We start from the raw sequence: 18,045 nt of genomic DNA, 5'->3' as shown, positions 1-18,045 counted from the left end.
TTGTCACTTCACCTTAGAGTCTTTTCTGTAAACCCTTTAGTAACAAATCACAAAATAAATGGGCCAATTATCCTGGCCATACTGCAGCCTACTTGATTCAAAAACTGTCCCTGAATTTGTACATTCTTTTTTTGTTTGTTTTGTTTTTTGAGATAGGGTTTCTCTGTGTGTAGCCCTGGATCTGACTGCCTGTTTCCCAAGTGCTAGAATCCACTGCCCAGCCTGAATTTGTACACTGAACCACAACTTCATAGTTCTTTTTGTACTAGTGCGATACCTAAGAAAAGAAACCATAATGCAGTCAGTAACCATAACCAACCAAGGGGTCCAAAACAGGGGTGCTGAACACTTCTTACCAATTTCATCAAGTAGCTCCTGAGCTGGGGGTGGAAGCTCATCAATATGATGCTGAGAGGTGGCCTCTGCTAGTTCTAAAAAAGATAGAGGGAAAATGACTTAACACCCTCCTAAACCTGACTGACACTTTTCTAGGCTTTCCATGGACTTGAGGCTTTTTCAATGGTGAATAAAATAAAGAGTGTGAGAGCACCTAACATAACATTCTTAGTAGAGCCTTCCTTAATGTATGACGGTCTCTACTCTCTACTCTTTCATCCCACGTCTGCAACAACTTGGTTCTCTCTTGCAAAAGACACTTGAATCAGATAAGGTACAGATTCTTACTCCGGGGTCTGGGGATGATTTGGAGGTTATTAGAGAAACAGAGATTATGGACCTGTCAACGTGAACAAAAACACAAAGAAGGAGGCTGTTCTCTGTAGATTATCCGGCCAGGAGATATGGAAGTAACCATATTTTGGGCCTTTCCCAAGTGCTCAATTGTATATAATAAACCCTTCAATATAACATACAGAACTTCTTTTCCCTGGAGAGAAACTCCAAGAGCTATAGCAAAGGTCTTAAATATTGAAATTAGTGCAAAAAAAAGCAATTTGCCTCAGAAGTTTTTAGCACTCATTGGTGATTTGAAAAACTGTCTTCTAAGAAATCTATTCTAAAGAAAGGATCAGAGACTCAAATAAGACATACATACAAAGGCTAAACCTTGAAAAACAATATAAATTTTCAAATAAGGGAATGGTTAAATAATAGATTATATTATCATGTAGCTGTTATATATTTATTATTCTTTTTTTTTCTTTTTCTTTTTTTTGGAGCTGGGGACCGAACCCAGGGCCTTGCGTTTGCTAGGCAAGCACTCTACCACTGAGCTAAATCCCCAACCCCATATTTATTATTCTTAATTATATATTATATAAGTACATGTACATAATATGTAATTCCTAATTACAAGAGGACATGCTCAAAATACTATTAGTCTTTACTGTTTATAAGGAAGTATTTCCAGAATCTCTCAGCCTGGCAATACCAAAGTCCATGGGTGCTCAAGTTCCTTACACAAAGTGCATAGGGTTTGATGGCTTATAATAATACCTAATGTAGGGGCTGGAGAGATGGCTCAGCAGTTAAGAGCACTGACTACTCTTCCAGAGGTCCTGAGCAACCCAATTCCCAGCAACCACATGGTGGCTCACAACCATCTGTAAAGAGACCTGATGCCCTCTTCTGGTGTGTCTGAAGACAGCTACAGTGTACTTATATATAATAAATGAATAAATCTTTAAAAAAAATACCTAATGTAATGTAAATGCTATATAAATCATTGATATATTATTTAGTTAGGGAAGAAAGATGAAACAAAGCAGCCATCCATATTCAATACAGCGATCTTTCCAGTTCTTTTCATGTGCCACTAGTTGAATCCATAGATATGAAACTAACAGGAACGGGTGCTGAGTATGTCAAGCGGAAACATAGTCTAAGACTGCTATGTGGCACAGTCACAAATAGAAAAATACTTGTTATATATTTCCAAAACTATGAAACAAATGATATACCACACAACTGTACGACATAGCATGTTGTGCGGGAATTATCTAATCATTCTGTTTTTAAAACTTTTCCTTATTCACCTTGTTTTCTATAATGAGTATGGTTTACTTTTATAATCAGAGAAAATAACATTTTTGTTTAAACAAAATGTCACATCAAAGACTGATGAACAACAACCTAAGCTTTCTTAAACCGGCTTACTCTCCTGAACTTCTTTAATACTAAACAAGGGTACCTCCGGGTAGGCTCTTCCTCTTGGTAGAATGGGTTGATGTTACAAATGCCGTAGAAATGTTAGAAGAGCAAGCCCCACCAAACATACACAATCTTTTCTATAAAAACAAGACAGAAAATGTGGTAATTAGTAGGTACACTGAGTAAAAAGGCACAGGTAGCTCAATCAATGCCATTTATTTTGGACAGCTACAGCTTCAGTACCACGCCTGCCTGCCATGCTCCTCCATGATGGGCATGGACTAACTTCCTGAAACTGCATGCAACCCCCTGGCTAAATGCTTCCTTCTGTAAGTTTCCTGGTCGTGGTGTTTATTACAGCAGTAGCAGTAACTATGACAACAATGCTTCTCCGTGGTTTTTGCTTCAGATCTTACTACCAGGTTCTACTGCCTTGGCCTCCCTGGATGAAGGACTGTAACCTGTAGGCCAAATTAACCCACTCTTCCCTCCAGTTGATTTTGGCTAGTATTTTATTTCAGCAGCAGAAATCAAACTAGTAAAGAGGGTCAGCCAAATGTTTCAGGGGGTTTTGTTTGTCAAGACAGGGTTTCTCTAGTGAACAGCCCTGGGTGTCCTGGAACTTGTTTTGTAGTCCAGTCTGGCCTGAACTCACAGAGATAAGCCTACCTGTGCCTCCCAAGTGCTGGAATTGAAAGTGGACCACCACCTTCTGGCCAGCTAAAGGTGTTTGTTTGTTTGTTTGTTTGTTTTGTTTTGCTTTTGCTGAAAGGTTTTTAAGGAGCAGTATTAAGCAGGGATTTTTGGTTTTCTTTAAAAGATTAAACATTTGCAATATGGTAAGAAAGAAGTAAGAGCATGTGGATGAGGAGAGGGTGATATAGAATGAGCTTTCCCTACAGGTTCAAGGAGACCAGCCAGCATTCATGGAAGCAGCAGGCTTCAAGAAGCAAACCATCACTCTCCTACAATGCAGTCTCTGGAGAGGAAGCCCAGGGATGCCTGGAAAGAATCTGGCATATTCCTTGCTTCTAACAAATTTGCAGAACTCTCAGTGCTTTCGGTCACTGAGGGCTTTGGACTGACCTCAGCAAAGTGTAAAACAAAACTGGAGCACTTACAGGGTCAGTCAGCTTTGCAGGCAGGGTTTTAGAGGATGCAAGGAGAGATTCCAGGCTCTTAGCTCTCTCTCGGACAGTTGTAAATTTGGTAGACAAAGTTCTCATCGCTTCTTGACCATTCCAACAAAATGTAGATCCTCTTTTAACATGAAATGTATTTTCAAGGCAGTCTTCATAGTGACTAGCAGCTGAAGAAATGGACTCTAGGAGAAAAGGTTAGTAAATGTCTACATTCTTTATATTGTAAACAAAACAACCACAAAATTACAACTATGCCAAGAATTCTCCAAATTGCTAATAACAGAAACAACCATAATCTAAGACAGTTTCTTCAGTCTCAAACTCTATATTCTAAGTTCTCAAGGCACATGTGTGTGTACTGACTATTTCTAAGGGGAAGGCAGCCCAGTATCTATCTATCTCTCTCTCTCTCTCTCTCTCTCTCTCTCTCTCTCCCCCCCCTCTCTCACACACACACAGAAATAAAAGGAAACAAAACCATGAATTTACCAGAAGTAAGAAAAAATAAATATAAATACTTGATGCTGGTTGTCTGGTAGCAGGAGTCAAGGACTGTATGTTTCGGCTGGAGGTAATGTTTTCAAACTCCAGTGTGTGTGCAGTGCTGCAGAGGTGCTTGTGCACTGGAATGTTTTCCACTACTGCAGTCCAACACTAACGTAAACATTAACCACAGCACCAGCACTACCACTTTCAATAGAAACTCAGGTTCATCACCTACTGCTTTAGCTTCCCTGCATTCTCAAAGAAGAAAAAACCTTGCAAATTGGTAAAGGAAACTGGTTTGTTATAGTTTTACTGAGGTGGGGGGGAGGAGATGAGAATGAATGAATTCCTAATTTGTCTCTACTGTGCCTTGGCAATTTTATGTTTTATATAAAATCGTGAGAGAGGATAGTGTTGAGGCTCTATCTCAGTGGTAAAGAATTTGCTTGGTTTTAAAAAGTCCAATATTTGATCACCAATATTAACAGAAAGCAAACAAAAAAACAACTCAGGAGATTTGGATATTTAACTATGAGAATGAAATCCCCTATTTCTTTTTTTTTCTTCTTCTTCTTCTTTTTTTCGGAGCTGGGGACCGAACCCAGGGCCTTGCACTTGCTAGGCAAGCCCTCTACCACTGAGCTAAATCCCCAACCCCTGTTTAGTTCTCTTTAAAAACCACCTTTGCTCTGGGAGAAAATAGCCATCTTGACTTATGCCCAGTCATGGCAAATAGCAAAGGCCTATGAATTCCTCTTTTAAAAATATTCCCCCGCTGTGTATGACTACCTGGGCTGAGCGGAGTACTGGCACTAGTAGGTGCGTGTTTTAATTTAGGTGTTTTGCATGAGGTTTCCTTAAAACAGCCATCTTGTTCATAGGTGATGCTGGACAAGTCTTGAATGTCTGTCAGTGATCTAAAGAATTAAGAACACACAAGCTGGTCATAATGGTACAACTGTGTTATCCCAGCAGCTCTGAGGCTGACACAGGATTGTCACGTCTTCAAGGCCATCCTAAGCTACACAGTTCAAAGCCAACCTGAGTTACACTGTGTGATTCAATCTTAAAAGAAAAAAAAAAGGTATAAAGCCATTGTGAGATGTGGGGAGATGTTTGGAAGAACAGAATAATACATTCCTGATAAGAACATCTTTTATTTTGGTGAGTTTGAACTCAACACAGGCTGACCTTTAACTTATGATCTTATAGCTTCAGGCTCCTTAATCTAGGGGTACAGATATACACCACCATGTCCTACGCTAATAAAAACTTTTAAGAGGGGGTTGGGGATTTAGCTCAGTGGTAGAGCACTTGCCTAGGAAGTGCAAGGCCCTGGGTTCGGTCCCCAGCTCCGAAAAAAAGAACCAAAAAAAAAAAAAAAAAAACCTTTTAAGAGTATATTCGTGATAAAAATCATTACTTGTCAATACATTTTAGACTATCTTAAAGAAAATATTAAGAAATATCTTTAAGCCGGGCATTGGTGGCACATGCCTTAATTCCAGCACTAAGGAGGCAGAGGCAGATCAATCTTTGAGTTCGAGTCCAGCCTGATCTACATAGTGAGTTCCAGAACAGCCAGAGCTACACAGAGAAGCCCTTTCTGGGAAAAACAAAGCAAACAAATAAACAAACAAACAAACAAACAAAAGCTGGGGGGGTGTCTTTAAAAGTAGGGCTGGAGAGACGGCTCAGCAGGTTCAATAACCAGCACTCAAGATTGACCCTAACACCTGCAACTGCAGTTCTAGGGGAACGAACGCCATCATCTGGCCTTTGAGGGCACTGCATACAAGCAAACTACACACTTGCATGCAAAACACCAGTAAAAATAAAATAAAATGTAAAGACATCTACCTTAAACAGAGATTCTGGGACCAGGAAGAGTAGTAGCTTCCTTATGCCCTTAATTTCAGCACTCAGGAAGGACTGCTGCAGGCCTACTGCATATCCCACAGACTCTGTCAACTTTGAGGGTAGCCTAAGCTACAGTGACTTAAACAAACAAACATCTGAGGGGAGGCAGGGGATAAGAACATGTCCGGAACCCTCTCATTCCCAAATCAAGAAACAAACAACAAACAAAAGGAGACACTGAGCTAGAGGTGGTTTAGCAGCAGAGCACTTGCCAAGCACATGACCGGCAGGCCCTGGAGTTCTAGTCCAGACACCACAAAACAAAACAAAACAAAACAAAACAAAACAAAACAGAAAATATATATAAAAACTCGAAACCTATTTTGGCTGATAAAAATAAACGATTCAATAACCTATCTCAGGTAGTAAACTTATTAGCATCATCATTACCATCACTCTATGTCCTTGATTATAAGATGCCATTATAATAGAGCATATCATTAATTTAAAAATACCATTTAGATGAAAGATATTTATATTAAATATGTTTATGGTAGGAAAAAGAGCCATACAGATGCTCAGAGGATACAGGCACTTGCCACACAAGTTTGGCAGCCTGAGTTTGATCCCTGGAGCCATGTAAATGTAGAAGCAGAACCAACTCTGCAAAGCTGCCTTCTCCCTCCACATGCATATTACGGCATGCTTGAATCTCTTGATGATGGTGGTGATGATGGTGATGATGATGGGAAGAATACAGATTCTTAAAGCAAGGAAATATTTCCATAAAACTAAAACTATACAAATATCCTTAGCTACTCTTTGGTGGCCATACATGTTTTTCTCTTTCAGTTCTTTTGGTGTCTCCTCTAATGTCTCCTCTTGTTCGTCTTCAGCACTGTGAGAGAAAAGGTAAGAACATTAATGGGTTCCTTGCCATTTTAGTACATTAACGTGGTTCCAGGTCACCAGTCTCAGGTAAAAGGCAATGGAAAAAGCACTACATTCAGAGGCAGAAAGTGCGGTTTCTAGTTCTGGTCCCAGTGCTCACTAGTCACAGGCTCTTTGGCATTACTGGATCTCGATTCTTCTTCCTATAGTGGACAAATACTCTGGAAGGGCGATCCTAGTTCTGACATAAGCCAGTGGGTCTAGAGGACAGAAAGCTCCGTAGAAAGCCAATGGAGCACAGAAGCTTGGCTGGGAGGCAGGCGCTGGGGCAAAAGGCACAGGTAGGAGGCCTTAGCAACTGTGACACAGCTTCCTGGTATATAGAACCTAGAGAGGCTTGTACCAAGAAACTCCAGAAGAGATATTGAAGACAAATGACCCATTTCTACTTCAACAAGTGCTTAAGCTTCAGTTTCAGTACTCTGAACTATAAGCAGATCCCACACTAAATCTTTCCTATGTCTTTGCATACAGAAAAGACACACGGGTTGGCATGTGTGTCTCTGTAGCCTTAAGCATACTGGAACTCGATCTGTAGATCAGGCTGGCCTTTAACTCAAGAGATGCACTTGCTTTTGCCTGAGTGCTGGGGTAAAAGGCATGTGCCACCAGCACTTGGCTTATAATTTTAATTCCTATGTCAGTAGTCTCAGAACTATTACTCCAATTTTATTTATTCATTTATTTTGAGATCTGGTTTCACTATACAACCTTTGCCTGTTCTGAAACTTGCTATGTAGACAGGCTGTCCTTGAACATACAACGCTAGGATTAAAAACCTATGCCAACAGGCCTGGCTTCATCACTCCTATTTTAAAGATGTCACAGCAGAGAGGCAGAGACCTATAACCAAAGTCAAATGGATAGAATGTCAAAAGCCAGTGTCTCAATACAAATAATTACTCCTTTTCACTACCTGTCAAATTCTGCTGGACAAGTCCTAATATTTTTAAGTTACTCAGAGTTAATTTGAATAGTTTATAATACACTTGAAGGCAAGCAATAATAAGTCTAATCACTTTTACCAATGAACAGTGCTTCTGAGCCTTAAAGTGAGGAAGAAAATAACAGCCATACCATTGAACAGCTTGAAACTGAGGCTTGGTCAAAATCTCAGCATTCTTTCCAAAGATTTCTCTTATTTGGAAATTTTCTTCAACTGAAATGATAAAGAAATGGATTTTACTTTAATCACAGAACTTGGGAGCCGGAAGCAAGTTCAACGCTAGTCTGGTTTACATTGTGAGTTCCAGGACAACCAGAGCCACATAGTGAGATCACCACCACCAGCACTACCACCATCGTCATTACCACCATCACCACTATCACCACCACCATCATCATCATCACTACCATCATCACCACCACCACCATCGTCATTACTACCATCACCTCCACCACTACCATCATCGTCATTACCACCACTACCACCACCACCACCACCACCACCATGGGCAGAAGCAGAAGCACTTGCTGAGAAGCTTGACAGACTAAATTAGGTCTCTGGATCCCACAAGGTGGCAAGAGAGAACTGACTAAAAGTTGTCTTCGGATTTCCACGTGTGCCATGGTGTATGTATGAACTCAGTGGGAACTATATTCCAACACCCAGAATACAACCAAGCTACTTACTAGCTTTTTGGATGTAACAGTTATTTCTGCGAACATTATTTTGTCTTTTCAAAGTGTATTGATTGTATTCTTGTAAATAGTCACCAGGGGGCGCCTTTTCACTCAAGATTCTAAATCCAAAGTGACAGGGGTTGGGGATTTAGCTCAGTGGTAGAGTGCTTGAGCAAGATCCTCAACTCCAGGGATTTGGGGTAAGATCATTAACTGAAGATTCCCAAAAAACTGTGCCTCTTATCGATCACCACAGTTTATAGAGAGGAGAGCAGGGAGTGTGGCAAGTACTGAAAAGACAGCTCAGTAGTCTTCGGTTTTCCAGGTATCAAGTGTCTGACATTAGTCTTTCCCTGTCCTTTACAAGACATTTCTCAAGTATGTAGGTAAACAGGTCAGTACTTGTCTCCTTCCCATCGTTAAATTGTTCAGCTCTGACTCTAGGTGTTCATAATTACCCAATTCCCAAAGTCCAAGCAGCTGGTGGGCACCAGAAGATCCACCAGAACGCTGATGCCTCTGGCAGACACGAAGAAGCTCTGAAACCCAACTAGTAGAGAAATGTTGCCTCTTCCTGGGACATTCCTTTTAAAAGATAAACCTCAAGGAAGTATAAACTAATAACCACAATTTATTAATATTTTAAACATGAGCCAAGGCTATGTTTAAGAAGAAAGTCAGTGGCAGAACAGGCTGAAAACCAGCAGGTATCCCAGTGTACTTCTGCCACAGTAGGAAGAGGTTGGTTCTGTATGGGAGGAGAGGGAGAGAAAGGCTTTAAGAACAGAACACATCAGAAGCCTTAGGCTTTCCATAGACTTGAGATGTTTGTTTGGAACCAGCCTTGGTTTTCTCATCTATCTGCCTATCATGCCTTTATCCAATAAAACACTCCACGAAATCAAAGTGGCCATGCTTATACCAGACCCACAGAAAGTGATCATGAGTAAAGATTGCAGAAAAGGTGGTGTCTTTAGACCCTGGGGTATTTTAATATACATATCCCAAGTCCTGAGAACGCCATTTCTTTTTTTTAAATCTTTTTATTAGTTTTTATTTATATAAGTACACTGTAGCCATCTTCAGACACACGAGAGGGCATCAGATGCCATTACAGATGGTTGTGAGCCACCATGTGGTTGCTGGGATTTGAACTCAGGTCCTCTGGAAGAGCAGTCAGTGCTCTTAACCACTGAGCCATCTCTCCAGCCCTTTAAAGACGTATTTATTTTATTTATTATTTTTTCTTTTTTTCTTTTTCTTTTTTCCTTTTTCTTTTTTTCGGAGCTGGGGACCGAACCCAGGGTCTTGCGCTTGCTAGGCAAGTGCTCTACCACTAAGCTAAATCCCCAACCCTATATGCCATTTCATCTAAAATTCCACAGTTCTTTTTCAGTTCTAGGACTTGAACCCAGGGACTTACCCATGACAGGCAGATGCTGCCCCACGTGCCTTTTTATACTGAGACAGGGTCTTGAAACTTGGCTATTACTTTCGTGTTGTCATTTACATCTGATGTGTATTCGTGTGTGTGCACATAGTGCACATGCATGTGGAGGCCAGAGGTCAACTTCAACTGGTGTTCCTCAGGAGCAACACCTTTTTTTGAGACAGGGTCACTAATTGGGCTGGAGCTTGGGAATGGCTAGGCTGGTAGGCCAGGAAGCCCCAGGATCCATCTGTATCCACTTCCCTGGTGATGAGATTACAAGTGTGTGCCACCATGCCAGGCTTTTCCCCTTGGGCTCTAGGGATCAAAGTTGGGTTCTCATGCTTGCACGGCAAACACTTCATCACCTGAGCTCTATCTCCAGCCTGAGACCTAGCTTTAAAAATACATGATGCATATGCTAAGAGGGCAAATGATACAGCTTTTAAAAGCATCTCTAGCAGAGCTCACAGCTCACTTCCCTGCCTTGCTGGTCCAATGTCACTTTCTTATGTAATGGAAAGTTCCTTATACATTACATAGGAATCAAGGGCTGCTAGCAGAGCACAGGGGCAAAGGCCTGCGATTCCAGTACTCAAAAAGTTGATGCACGAAGATTGTGAGTTGGAATGTGGGGAACCAAATAGTGAAACTTTGTCATTAAGGGACAGGGAAAAAAATAAAAAAGAGGAGGGGTCTCAGGGAGAATGGCTCAGCAGGTAAAGACCCTTGCCTCCACGGCTGATAACCTTAATTAGGGTCCCAGGACCCATGTGGAGAATTGACTTTCTCAAGTTGTCTTCTGATACCCATCCACATGTGTATCACCCATGCACATACATATATACATACAGAAATGTAAAAAAAAAAGAAAGTTAACAAAAAAGAGGTGGCTCTCTTAGACAAGCCTATACCCATGATTCTTACATAGGTTGTATTTTTTTGACTCTCTCATTCTTAAGCCTGTATTAAAATAACTTTAATAAAACCCCAAATCTGCTTTCAAAAAGAAAGAAAAGACAAATAAACCAAAGATTCCCTGGGGATATTAAATTAAATCTGCAAAGCTGGCTGTTATTTATTGGCTTTTTAAGATACTAAGCAAGCTGATAATTGCCAAAACACAGAATCAGCCTAGACAGCTATTAACAGATGAACAGATAAAGAAAATATATTGTGTATACATAATGAAGTTTTATTCAGATGTAAAGAAGAATGGAATTGTTTTTTGTGGGAAAATAGAATTGGAGATCATAATGTAAACAAGATAAGTTAGACTCACAAAGACACACTTATAGTTTATCTTATATGCAGAATCAAAATTTTTTAAAAGCTGTATGAGTTATGAAAATAGAAGGGAGACTATATAGGAAAGGGGGACTACTGAGAATGCACAGAGAACAAGAGAGGGTGACAAGAAACTGACTACACATAAGCAGGGTATGTGCATGGTATGAAAATGTCACAACAAGATTCTATTTTTATACCAATTTTAAAAGCATACATTTAAAAAGGCGAGAAGGATGCTAAGCAAAGGAAAATGCTAGTGACGTTCTGACTTCTAGGGTAAAGAAGACAAGAAATTAAGTTGTAGTTTTTGTGCTATAAATAATCAGCTGTGATGTCTGAGAATCCCTCAGGTTGCTCAAGAATGATAACCCTGTAACTGCTCTAGTCTGTCAAGGACCTACAATTTGGTAAGTGCGCACTGCTTACAAAATGTACCAAAGAAATACCAAGGGGGTGTAAATAACATGATGTGTGGCTTCCAGGAGGCTGGCAAGGAGGAGAGGATTCATTCTTCTTATTTTATTTTTAATCTTTTTTCATATGTATGTGTTTGGTCTGCGTGTCTGTGCACCAAGTCCATGCAGTGCCTTCAGAGGCCAGAAGAGGGCATCATATCCCCCAAGAATGGAGATGCAGACAGACATAAGGTGCCCTGTGGGTGTTGAGAATGGAACCCAGGTCATCTAGTTGAGCAGCCAGAGCTCATAACTGCTGAGTCATCTTTCCAGCCCCGGAAAGGACTCATTCTAATAAGGTGAGTTCAGTGAGCCTTGTTTGGTTTTCTCATACCAAAACGAAAACCCTGAACAAGGTTTTTTCTAAGGAGCCTCACCCCCAACCCCAGCCCACAGCAGTAGACATCTGTAATCCAACAGAAAATGAAGGCAAAGGATTCCCAAAGATCTGCTGTGGTGCTTACCATAGCCTTGAGGTTGGGCAAAAGAACTCTGGATTCTTTCAAAGTCGTCTTCTATGGGACTTGAAGTCTATAAAGAAAAGCAAAGAAAGCAGGTTCTGAAGGCAAAGGCAAAGACATTCCTTGATATTTTTGTTTTGCTGTTCAGATGCTGGGCATCACTCGGAGGAGTTTGAGCATGCTCCAGTGAGTGTATGTGCAACATAAACTGGGCTTTTTTTTCCTCCTTCTTCTTTTTGAGGGGAGGGAGAGTCAAAGGGGGGAAGTGGACCTGGAAGGACTGGGAAGTGAGTGTGATCAGGTTTCATGATGTGAAACTCTCAAATTACGAAGGAAAATTATTATGTAAAATAAAAAACAAACAAACAAACAAACAAAAAACCCAGGCAAGGTCTGTGCATGCTAAGAAAGCACTCTAGCACTGAGTTACATATTAAGACCTCTTGATGTTCTTAAACTTTAAGAAGTATAGAAAAAGAATATCTTCCCAGACACTATTTTGATCTGTCCTCCTTCCACCTCCACTGTGCAGAGGAATTTTGTGACCTCACTTCTTCCAGCATTTTCCCTTGTGCAACACCCTAACAAAGATGTCATGGTTACTGGAGCTCTATCTCTAGAAACAAAGGAGATTGAAAACAGTCCAATAGAAATGCTTCAGTTGGGGCTGGGGATTTAGCTCAGTGGTAGAGCGCTTACCTAGGAAGCGCAAGGCCCTGGGTTCGATCCCCAGCTCCGAAAAAAAGAACCAAAAAAAAAAAAAAAAAAGAAATGCTTCAGTAAAGTGAGAAAGGATGATTTCCTTGAGGGAAAAGCAATGATTGAAAGTGAGGACAAGGGAACTCCTTGGGGACTCCTGATGTTTAGTTTCTTGACCTGGCAACTGGCTATGTTTCTGGTTTGCAATAATTTATAAGCTGACCTTGGCACTTTTTTTTCTTTTTTTAATTAATTTATTTATTCTCTTTACAACCCAGTATCAGTATCTTTCCTCAGTCCCACCTCACACAAGTCCTCCCCCTATTCCACTTTCCCCTTCTCCTTAGAAAAGGGAAGCCCCGGGCTGGAGAGATGGCTCAGCGGTTAAGAGCACTGACTGCTCTTCCAGAGGTCCTGAGTTCAAATCCCAGCAACCACATGGTGGCTCACAACCATCTGTAATGAGATCCGGTGCCCTCTTCTGGTGTGTCTGAAGACAGCGACAGTGTACTCATAGATATAAAATAAATATTTAAAAAAAAAAAAAAAGAAAAGGGAAGCCCCTCTGGGTGCCATGTGTCTACCCCCAATTCCTGCCACGCACATCGAGTGGTTGTGAGACTAGGTTCATCTCTCCCACTGTGGCCGGACAAGGCAGTCCATTAGGGGCGCAGGATCCACAGGCCCCTGCTCTAGTTTGGGGACCCACATTAAGACCAAGCTGCTCATCTACTACATATATGCAGGGGGCCTGGGGATTCTTTTAGTCAGTCGAATGCTAGAATCGACAACTATAATCCCACTTTTTATGATAATAAAAACAGAAAAAATCCTCCCTAGGCAGAGGAGATAACTCAGATTATGCATGCTTGCTGTGCCTGCAAGAGGACTGCAGTTTGATCAGCAGAATCCACATGAAAAGTGAGGTAAGGAGTGAGGACGTAATTTAGTTAGTAGAGTAACTACTAACTAGCATAGGCATGGAATTATACTCAAGATTCTCATCTGGTACATGCCTGTAATCATCCCCATTCCCGACTAGAGTTGCTCCACGTCAATGTGTTCAAGGTATAGCCCATCTTTTCAGCCCTCAGATGGTAGAAAGAGTAATGTCTTTTGTTATTCGTGTGATCTAAGTAAATACACTACTCTGTAACATGATCTCTAAAAGACGTCATCACTGGGCTACTGAAATGGCTCAGCTCAGCAGTAAGGTACTTGCCACATAAGCCTGGTAAAGTGAGTTTGATCCCTAGAACCCACACAAAGTGAAAAGAGAGAACAGACTCCAAAATGTTGTCCCCTGGCCTCTACACTGGAGCCATGCACACATGCCAACACATATGCATCATCACAAGAATAGGGGTTGTTTTTAAAAAAACACCACTATTATATTATTATACTGTATCATTCTCAACAGTTATCTGTACCCCCCACCTCTTTAGGTTTTTGGTTGGGGGCAGGGTTTGAGACAGGGTCTTGACTAGCCTTGAATACTATCTATATTATTTAAGCCACTATAGCCCTGTATAGTTAGTATATCTCATTTGTATAGCTAACATTTTGGTGTCATAATATATAAAAACTCAGGCTAATTTATCTGCTAGGCTGTATTACTTACGCTGTAAAACTTCTCAGTACCCACAGATGTGTCACAGCTTGCTTGAGAGGCTTCATTATGCTCTGGCTGCTCATGGTTTCTGAAGAATGGGTATATAATACCTAGTGATCATGACACAGAGACACAGTCATCCAGTGATACTCATAGTAGGAAAAGGCAAAAGCAATATTAGAATAGAGATGTAAACATATTCTACAAACAGTAGCTAAATCCTCTGTTATATAGATAAAGACACTGTGAATTTAACCTGGTCCCCAAACAGCCCTGGATCATGCAGCCATTTTGACCACCCATTCAACAGCAATTCTTTTTGTTGTTTTGTGAGGCCTTTTTGGTTTTGTTATTTGCTTGTTTGCTTATTTTGTTTGAGACAGGGTTTCTCTGTATAGCCCTGGCTATCCTGGAACTCACTCTGTAGACCAGGATGGCCTCGAACTCAGAAATCTGCCTGCCTCTACCTCCCAAGTGCTGGGAAAAAGGCATGTACCACCATTGCCCAACAAATAGCAATTCCTGATGAATGGATTCTAAATACCAAAAACCCCAAGCAACTGATTTTACTGTGTTATTATTGCTCTTTGGTTAGTTTGGTTTTCTGGGACAGGGTTTCATACAACCCAAGATAAGCTGGAACCTGCCATACAGCTGAGGATGACCTGAGCTTCTGATCCTTCTGCCTCCGTCTCCCAAGTGTTAAGAGTGTACGTGTATATGCTACCCTGTACTGTTTTTCTTTTCTATTTTTAGTATGTGACAGCACATGTATATGAAGGTACACATGTGTGCACGTGAAGGTCAGAGATAGATGCTGTGTATTTTCCTCTATCCCTCCCCACATTATTTTCGAGACAGTCTCTCAGTGGACCTGGCATTTACAGATTGCATGAGTTATGTGTCCGGTGTGCTCTAGGGATCTACCTGGGGTTCCCAGGAGTAGGGCTACAAATGCTGGGAGTCAATATCTGAATTCAAGCTTCATGCTTGCAAAGCAGGGTTTGACCCACATCCTCTAGATTCATATTCTCTCTGTGCCTGTCTGTCTGTCTCTCTTTCAGAGAGTACAGAGAAGAAGCCAATTGATTTTCTGAAAAGCTAAGTGTCAACTTTAGATGTCTTTTCCTTTGACTTCAATATCGGAAAGATTATCTGATGATATGACTGTGAGCCAATTATAATGACAGTAAAATACTACATGGACTCACTAGGTTTCTTTCAAGCTTAGAATGCAACACAAAGAAAAAAGTAGGCTGGATATGATAGCATACACCTGCATTACCAAAATTCAGGCTAGCCTGGGCTATACAGCAAGGGGCTGTCTGAAAAACAAAGAAGTATTCACTGGGGAATGATGGTCCACATTCTCCTTCAGGTAAGAAAGGTCTGACTCTTTACTAGGTTAGACCCAGGACCAAGGTCAGCACCTGGAGATTATTTTACTTCCTTTGGACAAAGGGATCTTGTTTTAGTTATAGGGAAATTAATTAATCTCTTTAACTTTGAACACAGGGCTCTCAGAAAAGGAGACAGAACCAAGCACAGGGAATATGCTAGAAGGTCACCAACTCCTTCAAAGAACTTACTGGTGAAGCGCTGAAGGCCTGTCCAACTGCTGTGCTTGTTCTTGTCACAGTCACTGTTTTCCATTTTGCCAAATTTCATATTTCCTTTCAGTTCATCCTTTTCCCTCTGGTATTCTAAAATGTACTGCCAATCTGTGCTCTCGGGGCCTCTAATTGGGGGCCGTGGCAAAGGAGTGCTCTCGTTTTCAACCTTACTCTCAAAACTACTCTGAAGATTCCAAGGAGGTACTAGGAGTTGTCCAGAAACTGCTTTCTCTGCCATTTCTTTTACTGCCACTGGGAACAAGAGAAATTAGCATTTAAATCATCACTGCAAACATTAGAGACAAGAATGTTCAACCTTAAAAAACAGAATACTATTTCAACCATATTGTAACAGTAACTGTGTTGGTAGAGTTTCATCTACCTTATCTTGCCTGCTTGCCTTTAAGGGGAGGGGATGAGAAAGAGCTACGACTGACTACAGAAATCCCCCCCCCAATAATGGTCCATGCTGCTGAATTTCAGTAGCAAACAGTAGAGAACTTATAGATGAATCCTCTGAGGACTAAATGAGTGAGGAAAATCATATCTGAAATTCCCAGGTTATAGTGATCACCATTTGCCTCATCTTTCTAGACCACCCTGAGCCCAAATCTTCGGGAGAGAATACACACTTAGGAAGCTATAACAGACATTACAAAATATGTGAGAGAAATACTGCATGCTCTCCATTTTAATCATGTTTATGGTGTAAGTATACAGTGTACTGTTTTACATGTTATACAATATACATCTATACAGAGGACAGAAACCGCTCCTACAATTTTAAAAATAGAAAAGCACTTTCCGGGGTTGGGGATTTAGCTCAGTGGTAGAGCGCTTGCCTAGCAAGCACAAGGTCCTGGGTTCAGTCCCCAGCTCCGAAAAATAGAAAAGAAAAAAGAAAAGAAAAAGAAAAGCACTTTCCTTCTTCCATTATACAATAGTCTTGCAGGGAAAAGGGGTATGTGTGTATGACACAGTGTTAAGATCCTAAACAGTGAAACCTGTGCTATACGCAAGAGATACCAACAGGTGCTTGTGGTGTTGCTTTGCCCTGGGTTTAGTCCAGAACTATAAAACAACTGATGATAATCAAGAATTAGATCTCTCCAGGCTGGAGAGATGGCTCAGTGGTTAGGAGCACTGACTGCTCTTCCAGAGATCCTGAGTTCAATTCCCAGCAACCACATGGTGGCTCACAACCATCTGTAATGGGATCTGATGCCCTCTTCTGGTGTATCTGCAGACAGCTACAGTGTACGCATGTATGTACAATAAATAAATAAAAATCTTTTTAAAAAATTAGATTTCATTCATCAGCTGAGCCCCGGATGCCTATAATCATAATACTCAGAGGGATCATGAGTTTAAGGCCAGGCTGAGCTTTAGAGAGAGATCCTGTCTCAAAAACACAATAAATAAATAGTACCTTAAATAACAAACCAATGACTTCATACTCACATCTCCATTTTGAGCGTGCCTCTCCAGCATCTTCATTATTTCTTGACTTAGTGTCACAGACTTCAGAGGACACAGACTCCATTCTGATTCTAAGTTGCATTATTCAGGGTAGAAGTGACAGAGATACAAATAACATCTATTTGTTCATGCTCCTAACAGGATTCAAAACCCATAACCCTCCCTCCCTACTACTGGTGATGACTGACTGACTTACCACCACAGCCCCACATCATCAGACTAAGGCCCTCACCTGACAGCCCTCTTGAAGACTTGGTGACCCAAGTCTCCATGAGTGTCTTGACTCAGCTAAGGGTCCACTATTTAGCTGAGTAACTCTTCACTTGGATCCCTGATTCCCTAGACCTTTCCTGGCTGAGAAACTGAGAGGTTGAGCTACAAGTGTTCTACAAGTCGTTGTTGTTGTTGTTGTCCAATCTCTATCATTGTAATCACTACTGCTACTATCTGATTTCTCAGAATGTTCTTGAGAGATCTTCAGAAGTAGAAGAAACTGACAGTGAAATAGTTTCACCTGACTGTGTCTGTTCTTTGCTTTTGCCAAGCACACCCTGCCCCTAATAAGACAAATCATTTGTGTTAAGGTTCTGCTTGGGACTTTTTATCAAAATTCTCTGGCACCAAACCATATCAGTGACAGCACAAAAACTGACACAGGAAACAAGAATCTTAAGGCACAAAGTACCCTGAAGAACGTTTTTCTAGGTTCTGGATCCTGCTTGTCTGCTAGGACACCTGTCTTGCAGTAGTGAATGTCAGTCTCTCTGAACCAAGCTTCTTTTTGTATTTTATTTTTTTCTGGAGCTGGGGACCGAACCCAGGGCCTCGCGCTTGCT

General features: G+C 41.1%; 1 protein-coding gene across 14 annotated transcripts in view; it reads right to left on the bottom strand.

Annotated features, from left to right (window-relative positions):
* The window catches only part of Tex14 (testis expressed 14, intercellular bridge forming factor), a 130,681-nt gene that overhangs the window by 20,320 nt on the left and 92,316 nt on the right, over positions 1–18,045 (bottom strand). For 12 of the 14 annotated variants that reach the window (XM_039087362.2, XM_039087366.2, XM_039087365.2 and 9 more), the window contains 10 exons: positions 17,192–17,280; positions 15,707–15,982; positions 14,127–14,227; positions 11,810–11,876; positions 7,626–7,707; positions 6,433–6,495; positions 4,527–4,654; positions 3,231–3,433; positions 2,150–2,246; positions 357–431 (listed from right to left, as the gene is read on the bottom strand). In XM_039087362.2, coding sequence (XP_038943290.1) covers positions 357–431; positions 2,150–2,246; positions 3,231–3,433; positions 4,527–4,654; positions 6,433–6,495; positions 7,626–7,707; positions 11,810–11,876; positions 14,127–14,227; positions 15,707–15,982; positions 17,192–17,280 — 1,181 coding nt within the window. Of the gene's footprint in view, positions 1–356; positions 432–2,149; positions 2,247–3,230; positions 3,434–4,526; positions 4,655–6,432; positions 6,496–7,625; positions 7,708–11,809; positions 11,877–14,126; positions 14,228–15,706; positions 15,983–17,191; positions 17,281–18,045 lie in introns of those variants that run through there. The other 2 variants (NM_001419556.1, XM_039087373.2) reach the window with 2 other exon arrangements.

This window comes from Rattus norvegicus, chromosome 10 (assembly GCF_036323735.1).
Source record: "Rattus norvegicus strain BN/NHsdMcwi chromosome 10, GRCr8, whole genome shotgun sequence".
Classification (NCBI taxonomy): Eukaryota; Metazoa; Chordata; class Mammalia; order Rodentia; family Muridae; genus Rattus; species Rattus norvegicus.
The sequence above is the reverse complement of the archived record's forward strand: the minus strand, read 5'-3'. Positions and strand labels throughout refer to the sequence as shown.